Below are 12,912 nucleotides of genomic sequence, written 5' to 3' on the forward strand. Positions count from 1 at the left end.
GACGGTACAACTTATCACATAATACTGTTCCTGCATTTGGCAATGTTTATACTCAGGCGACTCCCATTATTGTGATCCCCGTCCTTGGTCCTTCCCGTGCCTTTCTTCTCCCTTTGTTTACTTTTTTGGAAATCTGTGTCCATATTCTCCGAGGCTTATAGGTTACCATGTTCATTTGATTAGTCACATATTGTAACTTGTAAATGGTCTAGGGATTCTATTCTAATGTACGTCATTCACGATGAGTGTTTTCTTTTGTGTGTCAGGTTACAAAATTTTGAGTTGTAAAATTTAAAATTAATTCCCTTTGTAGAAACAATATACTGTTTTGATTAACCTTTTTTCTTCTTCTTATTACATCCACTAACCTCCCATTGGTCCCAGCTCGTTTCTCCTTGAACGTCTTGTCAAAGAATCTTAATCAACCAATACGTTGTTGCTATAAATCGTCACAAAATGGTAGCAGAGTAACTCACCTGATTTATTTACTGTAATCTTTTTTCAATTCTTCTCTTTTTTTACTCTTTGTTACTGTGCTCTCTTTTTCAACATGGCAACTTTTCCGAAAATTTTCCATTAAATTCTTCTGATAATTCTTTATATTTACCCCCGATTTCCCGGTCTCTACCTAATCCACCTTGTGCGGATTTAATTACTTTTGATGACACTTCGCCCTCAGAACCTTCATCCACCATTTGTTCGTCTTCGCATTCTAACACTTCAGACTTATTTGATCAAGACCTAAAACCAAAACTTCCAAGTACCACTTATCATTTACATCCTGAATCTTCTAGGCCACTCACCTCATCGCCTATTTCTCCAAATCCACTCATTTCCACATTAAATTTAGAGATTATTAAACAGTCATTAACACAAGTGCCTCCTTTAACTGATACAAATCCTCGAAATTTAACTACATGGCTATTTTTTGTCCGTAAATTTCTTAAAATTAACCTTGCCCCATTTTCTCAACTCATTAGTTTATTAACGTCTAAAACTACTGGACATTTAACGAATTTTTGGCTTGAAAATATGGCACATTTTCAGGATTGGGCTCAATTTCGCACATGTCTCCATAATTACTTTCTACCTTATGAGGTACGTCATACATTGAGTTTGGAATTTGTCCGCCGTCATCAACGTTCTGACGAACCTGTACATGATTATTTAGACTCACTTCTTAATTTTAGTGATGTTCTTAATATCGCTAATAATCCATCGGACTTAATTTCAATTGTTACATTTTATGCTGTGCCTTCTTTCCGACAACTTCTTCAGATACATTCTCCCCCTACCTCTTTGCTACAATTGTATACCGCAGCACAAGCTCATACGACTTACTCGTATGCAGATATTTCCTACTATGCTCGTGTACCACCACCAGTCTTACCTTCTGCTACTACCTCTCCCCCGGTGTCACTATCATTACCAATATCTCGTTCTGTTACAGTCAGTAAACCTATTATTTGTTACCGCTGTAGAGGTACAGGACATATAGCTAAATTTTGTGCCTCCCCCATCTCGGGAAAAGCCCCCAACCCCCGTCCGTAGGCAGTGGACGCGTTCAAGGGGCAAATCTGCCTAATCAAATACATGCTTTTCATCACGACACTTTTACCACTCGGAAACCTTTTCGATCTTCTTACACTAAACCGAGCGTAAAATATGATTCTCACATTTTTTGCTCATTACCCAGAACTTCACATATTGTAGTCTTGCTCCACAATATTCCTACTATGCACTTTTAGATTCTGGTTCAACGACTTCGTTAATTAGTTTAGAACTTTTCCAATCTCTTCAGACTATTTTTTCTCATCTTCAACTTTCTCAATCTTCCCTTCGTTGTACTTCTGCATCGAATAATCTACTTCAGACCCTTGGCCAAGTCAAGCTCAACTTAAAAATTCAACATTTTTCGTGGACCTATTCTTTTAATGTTGTAGAAAATTTATCATATCCATCAATTCTAGGATATGATTTTTTTCGTCATACTGGTTTGGTACTTGATTCCTTTTCTTCCTCTATTCGTTTCACCTTTTCGGATATTAGGATTCCATTAGTGAATTGTTCTGATTTCCCTCTTTCACATCTTCCTTCGGTTCGTAAGGACTATGTGTATTGTAATCGTTCTCAATCTGCCCAACTTGATCATTTGTTAGTTGAATTTTCTGATGTTGTAACCTCTAAACTTGGAACCGTTTCCAATTTTCAAGCTCATATTGATCTCACTGATACCACGCCTGTTCGATCTCCCCCGTACCATTTGAGTCCGCCCAGAATGAAAATTCTTAATCAACTTGTAGAGAAAATGCTGGTTGACAATACCATCGTACCTTCCACTTCGGACTATGCCTCTCCCGCGTTCATTGTTGATAAACCTGATGGGTCCTTTCGTTTTGTAGTTGATTTTCGTAAAATTAATTCTAAGATCCTCTACGATGCTTACCCCATGCCTAAAGTTCAAACTGCGTTTCAACATTTTTCCAATGCACAGTATTTTTCCCTTTTAGATTTCAATTCGGCCTATAATCAGATACCCTTAGATGATAGTAGCTCTAAGTATACTGCCTTTATTACTCCTACCGGGCTGTATCAATTCACTAAAGTCCCTTTCGGATTAAACCTTGGCTCACAAATCATCCAAAGATTTGTTGACAATCTTTTTTCTGATATAAAATATTAGTATCTATTTCCATATGTGGATGATCTTTTGATTTATAGTCCTGATTTTGACACTCATATTAAACATCTTCGTGAAGTACTCTCTCGTTTACGTTCTGTTAATCTTACCGTCAATCCTTCTAAAATTATTTTAGGTCAGACTTCCATTAAATTTTTGGGCCATATTCTGTCCAATAATGGCATTTCTGTTGATCCGGATCGGGTGTCTGCAGTTGATCGTATTCCTCCACCGAAAAATTTGAAGCACTTGCGAACATTCTTAGGTATGGTTGATTTTATAGTAAATTTATCCCTCATTATTCTCACATATCTGAGCCACTTAATTTACTTAAACGCAAAGGCATGAAATTTCACTGGGGAGAACAGCAACAAACTGCATTTATTTCTCTCAAATCTGCCTTAACCAAAGCCCCTGTTCTTCAAATTCCTGACTTTGATTTACCCTTTGAAGTTTTTACGGACGCCTCTGACGTTGCTGTTGGAGGAGTCTTAAATCAAAACCGAGACGGTAAACTTCTTCCTATTGCTTATTTTAGTCGCTTGCTTTCGCCTACTGAACGTAGGTATTCTGTTTATGAAAGGGAAGCATTAGCGTTAATCCTCACTATTGAGCATTTTTCGGAATACCTTGACCATCGGCAATTTCTTGTTCAAACAGATAATCAGGCCTTATCCTGGCTACTGAACAATGCCCCTAAAATAGGCAGGACCGGTCGATGGCTGCTCCGCCTTTCTCGTTTTAAGTTTTCTGTAAAATTCGTTTCAGGTTATCAGAATTCAGTCGCTGATGCTCTTTCTCGCCTTTTTGACCAATCTCCCTCTTCAACTTTAGATCAACTTCCTTCTTATGAAATCAATGCGATTTCTTATTGATTTTCCATTATCTTTTGACTCTTGTCATCAGCATCAATCTACCGATTCTTACTGTAAAGATATTAAGATTTCTCTCTCTGCTACTAACTATGATGGACCTTTTCGGATCCATAATGAATTGCTGGTTTTTAAACCAACTCCTAAATAAACCCCTAGAGTAGTCATTCCTTCCCCTTTACGTTCGATGCTGTTTCAGTATTATCATGGGTCTCCTACAGGGGGACACTTTGGGCACGCTAAAACTTATTCTCGGTTGGCATCTCAATTCTTTTGGCCCAATATGCGTAAGGATGTCTTCACTTGGATTAAATCTTGTACTTTATGCCAAAAACACAAACCCCAGAACGCATTGTCCTTTGGTGCTCATTCCGCCACACCTTCTACTTATCCCGCTGAGAGGTATTATATTGATGTTGTCGGACCTATCACTAAATCTTCCCACGGCAATGCATATATTTTTACTCAGCTTGATGGTTTCTCTAAATTTTTGATTTTGCGTCCGTTGCGTACGCTTTCTGCTCAGACTATTATTCGGCTTTTGAATGACCAAATTTTCCCAATATTGGTCTACCGAAATACCTAGTTTCGGATAACGCTACCATTTTTACCTCACAATCCTTTTACAACTTTTGCTTTATGAATGGTATTAACAAGGTCTTTACCTCCCCCTACCATCCTCAAGCCAATCTTGTCGAACGATATCATAGAAATTTGAAAGTTCTATTGTCCATTTTTCATTCCGAAGATCAACGCCATTGGGATTCTGAATTACTTGCCTTTGCGCTAGCACTTAATTCTGCCACCAATAACTCCACCTCTTTTTCCCCGGCGAAATTGTTTTTGGGTAGAGATTTGCAAACTCCTTTAGATTTAACATGGGATCTACCTTCTTTGCTCCTTTGCCCCCCTAATCAAGTCACTCAAGTGGAGTGGAAAAGGGCCTTAACTAAATTACACCAGGCACGGGAGGTCCATCGACGGGTTCACGACCGTGGGCACCGTCCATCAAAATTTAAACTTTTAGATAAAGTACTGTTAAAGAACCATCCTCAAAGTTCCGCGAGTGATCATGTATCTGCTAAACTTTGCCCTTGTTGGACAGGCCCTTTTACAATCATTCGCTTCTCTACTCCGGTTTCTGTATTATTACAGGATGCAAATGATCCTTCCATTGTTAAAAAGGCCCATGTTTCGCAGTTGAAACAGTATTTTCAGTAATTTCTTTCTTTTTCTTTTCTCTTTTGCTCTACCCAGTGACCCTTCAACCCCACCCGGGTCAACTGGACTCTCCCATCTTGGTGAACATTAGGGAATGTTCCCCTTCTTTTGTTTTATTTTTTTATGTATTATGTAAAACAAAAAATTACCCTAGACCATATTGTGTTTGTTTATTGTAATTTTTTAATACCCCCCTCCCTTCCTTGTGCCTTTATTATTTGTTTATTTAAACTTTGTTTCTTGCCGAGTCTGCTTTTGTTCCAGCTCCTCTTTTTCTTCCTTCCTCTTCGCCCGTCGCCATTCGTCGGGTCCATCTTGACTTCCGAAATCCTTCGGATTCCTGGCCGGCGGGGGAATATGTAACGATCACTCACCTATTTTCGGCTACCGTCATTTGGAACTCCATCTATGTTCATTTACTCGCCGATACTTCATTCAACTAACCGGCCTTGGACTTTCTCTGCTGCCTCGCCATGCATCCGTCTTGGTGAACTGCTGACTACACACTGAGTCTCCTCTGGGTTACGTCATCCGCTACGTCAGTGTCCGATATTTCTCGACGTTTTGTGTACTTTTTTCCGGAACTTTCTGCAGCGATATAAAGGTTTCCCCCACATACTCGGTCTTCAGTCCAGCACTGATTCCGAGTGTGGTTGGAGGGTCGTCTGAGGACTTCCCAGTATTTGCTGGGAAGCTCCACTTCTTTTATTTGCTGTATTGGGTGAGCAACAGAGTATTTATTTTATAATTACCACTATTATTCTTCTCCTATGGATTTTGGAGTTATCTTCATTTCTGTGGCCGGTTTTCTTTTAAGCCTGATATGAGTGATATTGTTCCTTAACAAATGAACATCGAGTAATATGCAATTTCAAGAGTTGGTGAGTGATTGAACTTGTGGACTGGACGGTACAACTTATCACATAATACTGTTCCTGCATTTGGCAATGTTTATACTCAGGCGACTCCCATTATTGTGATCCCCGTCCTTGGTCCTTCCCGTGCCTTTCTTCTCCCTTTGTTTACTTTTTTGGAAATCTGTGTCCATATTCTCCGAGGCTTATAGGTTACCATGTTCATTTGATTAGTCACATATTGTAACTTGTAAATGGTCTAGGGATTCTATTCTAATGTACGTCATTAACGATGAGTGTTTTCTTTTGTGTGTCAGGTTACAAAATTTTGAGTTGTAAAATTTAAAATTAATTCCCTTTGTAGAAACAATATACTGTTTTGATTAACCTTTTTTTCTTCTTATTATTACATCCACTAACCTCCCATTGGTCCCAGCTCTTTTCTCCTTGAACGTCTTGTCAAAGAATCTTAATCAACCAATACGTTGTTGCTATAAATCGTCACAAATGCCAGGACTTAGCTAAGGGCCCCGTGGTCGCCAACACACGCTCCCAAGTTACAAGCCCCTGGGGCATCTTTTAGTGGTCTCTTACGGCAGGCAGGGGATACCATCCGCACCCACAGGGGGACACGAGAGTAAAGACTGGAACTAAATCGGTTGTCTGGACTAACATGGGGACCAAGTGGAGACACCAACCCATATGCCAGAGCTCAATGGTAGAGAAACACCAATGGCGAGGGTACTCAGGAACAGGTGAAGAGGTTCTCAGAGCATCGTACCTACACGACCCGAAAAAGAAGAATAAATAAATAAATAGTATAAAACAATCGACAATTCACCGATACCGTACGCAGGAGACGATTGAAATTCTATGGCCACATCTGCAGAATGGACGACATAAGAAAACTGCTCAGTGTAATTAATTGAAGGAAGGTCAAAATCATCTCGTTAGAGGAAATAAAGCAATGAACATCACAGAAGATACCATCAAGGGTCGCAAAGCGTTTGGAACTCTGATTGCAAAGCACACGTTCAGACTAAAAGAACCACAGGGAAGCAATGGACGGAAGAACGCAAGAAACAGCATAGTGAGCTCGTGAAGAGATTTTCGGAGAAGAAGAAAGTTAAACTATCATCAAGCCAACAAGTTCCAACGCGCTCGCTAGACGGGCATAAGGAAGAAAAGAACAAATTAATAAATTCTCTCCAATATTAGGGCAGTGACAAGTAGCGTGACTTGTCGCTCTCTGTGGCTGAAAGGTGTGCGAAGTGGCCTTAGAGTCAGAGGACCCAGGGTTCAATCCAAGGTCGCGCTGAGGATTTTTAGTAGGAGTAGTTGATTCCTCTTGCTCGGTGACTTCTCTTCAACCGGATACAGTACCAGAGAAACTTGAATCCTCATTAGATAAAGGAAAAACCGTTATTATCTAAACTCTTTCCATTGGTTAAGTGCTTCGCTGGCCACACGACCAAGAGCATCCCGCTGCAGCATCTGTGTTGGACTTACCTTGCCAGCTCGAGTTGTCAGCTCTTCACGATGTAGCACGTTGTTCGCGTCCACTGCAACATAAAGAAATTACCCTCATTAGCTGCGAACTCATCCTCCTCCTCCATTCGCCTCTCATGACCCAATTGATAAGCACAGCTTCAACCATTCCTAACTCAGCCTGTACTTCCTCATTTTGATACTCTCCTTCCATTGTTTTCCCTTCCCTTTCACGACATCGTCAGAAGCATGTCGCAATACCCTGTAAGTACAGTATGCCGTTTCCGCCCAATTCTAGGACAAACAAACCAGCATATTTTACCTGTTACGGGACACGAGTGGCTCTCTGCTGGCTAGGGTCTCAGTACGCCTGTACTTGAAAAACGTTCTCTTTCTGTGGGAGAGAGATCAGGGTAGGCACGCGGCACAAGGAGGGACTTAAGAAGCCGTCTCAACACATGAAACAGTGAATCTCTGTGAGTTTCCCAGCAGATCCACTAATACCAATATACAGTCTTCAATTGTTTTTAATAATAATAATAATAATTCTGAATTACGTGATGGGTATTTACGTATGAGAGTGCAGCCAAATTGTAAACAGATGTTGGGTTCTGACTGTGAGAGGGAAGTCGAGGATCCCCCATGGCATGGCGTCACCAAGCGGAAAATATTTGATGATGCTTTTGATATTGTGATCAAACCTACGATGCGATCAGAACGAAAATCGATCAGTAAAAAGGGAATATTCAAGCTTTAGTTTGAGACCTCAACCAATGTCGAACGGACCGCTGTTTGACGAGGAGGCGTGGTTCGCCCCTTCTCCTGTGCCCAGCCGGTTCGTCTATAAGAATAAAGAGCTTTGAGGCCGATTATTCAGTCTTTATTCAGCGTGCAGTTGTGACTAAGTGATCAGTCATGTCTCAGTGATTGTGTGGTGTGCGTATAATTTGCCTCTAGTAAATGTATAAGCACGCTAGTAATATTGATTTGTGCAGATTACGTGTTGAGACGTCACGGAGCTGTGAGATCATAGTTATGTGTGAAACCACATAAGATGAGTGCGGTTTGCATATATTATAATATGCACATAATGTAACTAAACGCATAGGTCAGACAAAGAGAGGAAAGTGCTATAGGAGAATTTATAACTTCCTGATAGCATATTCAGGAAGCGAACTGGGTGATAGAATGAGCGGCTTATTTATGAAATGAATAGAGCGGGCAGCGTCTGCTAGATACCTTAAAATGCAGTGAGTGACCTGTCCTACAATTAGTCAGTGCCGCGAATTAGGCGAACCTAATATCATTAACACGTAAAGTGTTCAGTAACTAAACATTGTGTATCAAGTGACTGTGGCCAGATGTACATGTGTTGCTTCAGGGCCTAGATAGTTGTTAATAATCGAGATAAGCTAATGAGAGGGGATCGGTAACGGGCTACAGGACAATACCGTTCCTGGGCTAGTGTACCCGAGTTTATGAGTAGTTCTAGTCGCAAGGGGTTATAATGTGTGTCATAAAATTAACGCATTTATAACAAATCAATTTCCTCATTTGCATATTTGAACCAGCGAGATCGTCGGATCCGGAAGGAGTCTTCGAGCCGCTTGCCTTGTGTTCCATTCCAACGGAGCACAGAACTTCTAAATTTTTCGACGTGGGTTGAAGACCCAGCCAATATGAACGTGATCCAGAAGCAGACGAACCTAGGACTCCACACTATTCAAGGCATCACGATGACCACCTAACCCCCATGGTTGTACCTGCCTGATGATAGCTGATTGCAATGCTGAAGTGATGAGTACATTTCCAAATTTTGGCATGAAAAGTCGTATTACACTATAACCGTAAATAATTCATTTATGCATGCAAATAATTCATAAATTCAGATAACTGTTACGCTGTTTCAAAGGGATAGTAGTTATTTCTTTGTTTATTATATTTTTATAGGGAAATTTTCTTCTTGGTTTGGGTAACCATCTATTTTATTTATTATCAGGGAAATGTAGTGCATGATGTATTCATAAGACCCTAGAATGAATTACGTGTGAAGTGTCGTAACGTAAAGGGGGTAAAGCTCATTAGAATGTTTCCAGCCATCATCAGTCTATAAGTAAATATGAGTCGTCAAAAAGTTCATACGTTATTTCTTTTGCACTTCATACATAATGGAAGAAATCCCTCCAACCTGTAACTTTAAGATTGCTGATCAAGACGAGGGAGATATAACGACGGGGTGTGAACTGTGTGTTATTTAGTTCGCGAGTGCTATAAAGATCCATGTGTTTGAGATGTCGAGGAGGAGAGCGGAGCTTACCTCGCAGGTTATTATCCTGAATGCTGAGATTGTAGATGAAAATGTGAATCTCCCCACATGATTGTGTGTTAAGTGCGATGTGGAATGCTATTGAGGCTACATAAGGGCCAGAATATGATCTTGATGCGGATAGCACCCGGAGAATTAGAGAAGAGAAACGCTCTTCCGCGAGAGTGATAGTAAAGACGGAAAATGCTCCGTTGTGTTTGGGTGACGAAAGTGACAGCGGCCGCAGCGGGAGGAACGGCCTGAGCGAAGTGTGCCTCTTACAATGTAACACTCACATGCACCATCGAGTAGACTCAAGATTTCATTAGATGAGAGAATTTCTCCCATTTTCTGTTTGTATTTAATTAGTCCGATATAGTGAATTTCAGGACATTCAGGACATGTCAGAGGAGCGTGAGTTCAATGCCGTGCGGTAGTGATGGCTATGCTCACTGTCAGTGATCGTAGATGGACCATACCATCCAGTGGCCAAAATTGAACTGTATTATTCCCTGTATTTTCTTTTCAGAGAGTGTTGATATTTATGTTGATATTGGTTCGCTAAACGTGTTGTCCCACAGGAAGCAACGTTGTTTTGAAATGTGTATTGTCAAATAGTGTTTATTAATATCCCTGTGAAACAAGCATTGTGTATGATTTAATAGGTAATAACACATTCAGATAGGATTAAGTAGGTAATGTGATACGAATTTCACATGTCTAGGAAGTGCTTTGTTATACACCTCAATCACAATAATATTAGGACATCATAAATAGTAATTTGTAAAGCCATGATGTAGGAATGATGAACCGTGGCAACGGTGTGTTATATCTGCGACTGTTAATTACTTCGACATTATGAAGTTACGAAGTGAAAATGCGGTATCAGGTATAGACTGACAGACATTGATTCGCTCATCATAAGTCAGACATATATTTTCTTTTTATGTATAAACTAGCAAATGTACCCATGCTTCGCTACAGTATTCTACGTGTGTACTGTATACCGATATCGAAGTAAATTACTGTACATGAAGTAAATAAGATTTTTTAAATTGCATGTCTCTTGGCGTTATCCCAGAAACAGCATAGGGAGGTCCGCAGACGTCATTTCCAATGTATAGTGTGATAATAATGACATGTCCACATGTGTAATGCAATTCACTATGCGTAACGTTAGATAAATTTTGATGGGTAAATTTGTTTATAATGGAGGTACCCTTGCAAAAGGGCACCTTTGCCAACTGAAAAACAGAACCAATAAAGGAGTTTAGAAAAAAATTGCACGCTCCCTTGCCTTCTGCTAGTCAAATCGAGAAGGGAATTATTCGTTACAATAGTACACAGGAGTTGGAGGAGGACCCATTCCTTCTAACAGTCACTATTGATTTGTAAATTATTAAGTACAATGGCAGACAAACCCATTCTAGAATGCTACAAATCGACTTCAGTGAATAAATATAGATCGACATACGGAAGTATATGAATGTTCACCTTCATTTACAGAATAACTGCTGCTAAACGGTGCATCATATCGAAAAAGGATTGTACAGTAAGACGCCTCTCGCCTCCTTTAGCAATCTAAATGGCTGGTCCTATGATATTTCCTTGCATCTCACCTATTTAAAGGTAAGATTGGTTTAAAAACGTTGAATAGGGTGAAATTTGTGTAAGGTTTTCACACATTGAATTACTTTTCAGATACTTACGTGACAGCTTCAGACATAGAATTTGGCTCACATATGGCTACTGGGATGGCCAATATTCGTGTAGAATTTGATCATCCTGCTTTTCCTACAAGTGATTCAAACCATGAATTATATGTGTACAAAGTGCAAAATTTAGGTAAATCCACAAATAGAGCCGAATTTAACGTTTAAGGAATAGAGATACGACAAAATGTCATAGGATCAAAGTTGTAGATCACTCCAAGTTGAACGGAGATTGTGCCATCAGCTTTACCGTTTACGACTTCCCGTTTAGCCACCAAATACCTCAAAGGTAGGTCTGCACCGTCATTAAAATTTCCTCCATATTTCGATATCTATCGGGGTTAAAAAATAAATTTTAAACATCTCATACCTTTCCCATCGGTTACAGGCTACAAGGTATAAATTTTCCAAATTTCAATTTTCTAGCTCATCTGGCAGATTGTGCCGCAATCTTGATATGGGGGAGGAGGTTAAATATTAGGATTTTCAGGAAACTTTAAGCCCATGAAACCCATAGGTTATCGCTTTGGATAAATATATCTGACTGCGTTCTTATGTAGATTTGAAACTACCAGCTTGTCCCCCTCAGAGAATGCTGAGAGTTTTAGATTTTTCTAGGGTTCCTGAAGTCATCAGCTTCTCTGGTACCAAGTATTAAGTTTTTATGATGCCTGGAAGTTTCTCATTAATTCACCTCTGTTTTCAATTTTATGCCATAATTTATATACTGACTTCCATTTAATAATATGGATTACATTTCACCCCTTCCTCTAGTGGTTCTAGGGGCGTCTTACTCCCACAGTATATTTTCCAGGTAATAAGTCATACTTGTTAGTCATACTGGAACATACACACATCCATTATCTTGGTAATTTTGGACAATGTATATTTTTGACCCTTTCTCAGCCCCTATACCAAAGGGGGCTGAACTCGGACTTAAAAAATCCGGAATGTTATTATTCATCTCAGCGACCTGGAAATCTATGGATTTGAGACTATTTTCGATTATTTTATATATCAATCCCCCTCGCCCTCCGCCCTAAAGTGGAATAAACGTGGACTTATAAAATATCCGGAGAGTCACTATTCATCTCAGCGACCCCGAAAAGAATGGATTCGACACTACTTTCTTTGATTTTTATCTCAGCCCCCTCGACCCTCCTCCCTGCCCCTAAGGGTTCCTGGGGGTGTATAACCCCACGTGGTTTGTCTCCTGATACTAAAAATCTGGAGTATCACTATTCATCTCAGCGACCGCGAAAACTCTGCTTTTTTCGCTATTTATATATCACACCCCCTCGCCCCCACCCCAAAAGGGGGATGAACTTGGACTTATAAAATATCCGGAGTTTCACTGTTTATCTCAGCGACCCCGAAAACTATGGTTTCGACACTATTTTCGATTATTGTTATATATCACACTCCCATCACCCCCCCACCCCGATGGGGGCTGAACTTGTACTTCAAAAAATTCTGGAGTGTCACTATTAATTACAGTGACCCCGAAAAGTATGGATTCGACACTACTTTCGATGATTTTTATATCTCAGCCCCTTGCCCCCCCCCCCCCACTAAGGGTTTATTGGGTGAATTACCCCCACATGGTTTGTCTCCTGATACTAAAAATCCGGAGTGTACAATTCACCTCGGCGACCCAGAAAACTATGCATTCGACACTATTTTCGATTAATTTTTGTGACGTGAAAATGGGAACTAATATTTACTGGACATAACTGAATTATAACATCAAAGCATCTAAGAGTATTTATTTATTCATCTG

At 40.0% G+C, this 12,912-nt stretch overlaps 1 protein-coding gene across 2 annotated transcripts in view; it reads right to left on the minus strand.

The window, feature by feature from the left end:
• The window catches only part of LOC136883187 (general odorant-binding protein 28a), a 150,006-nt gene that overhangs the window by 25,484 nt on the left and 111,610 nt on the right, over nt 1–12,912 (minus strand). For both annotated transcript variants that reach the window (XM_067155374.2, XM_067155375.2), the window contains exon 3: nt 7,137–7,189. In XM_067155374.2, coding sequence (XP_067011475.1) covers nt 7,137–7,189 — 53 coding nt within the window. The remainder of the gene's footprint in view (nt 1–7,136; nt 7,190–12,912) is intronic.

The sequence above is a fragment of the Anabrus simplex genome, chromosome 11, assembly GCF_040414725.1.
Source record: "Anabrus simplex isolate iqAnaSimp1 chromosome 11, ASM4041472v1, whole genome shotgun sequence".
Lineage (NCBI taxonomy): Eukaryota > Metazoa > Arthropoda > Insecta > Orthoptera > Tettigoniidae > Anabrus > Anabrus simplex.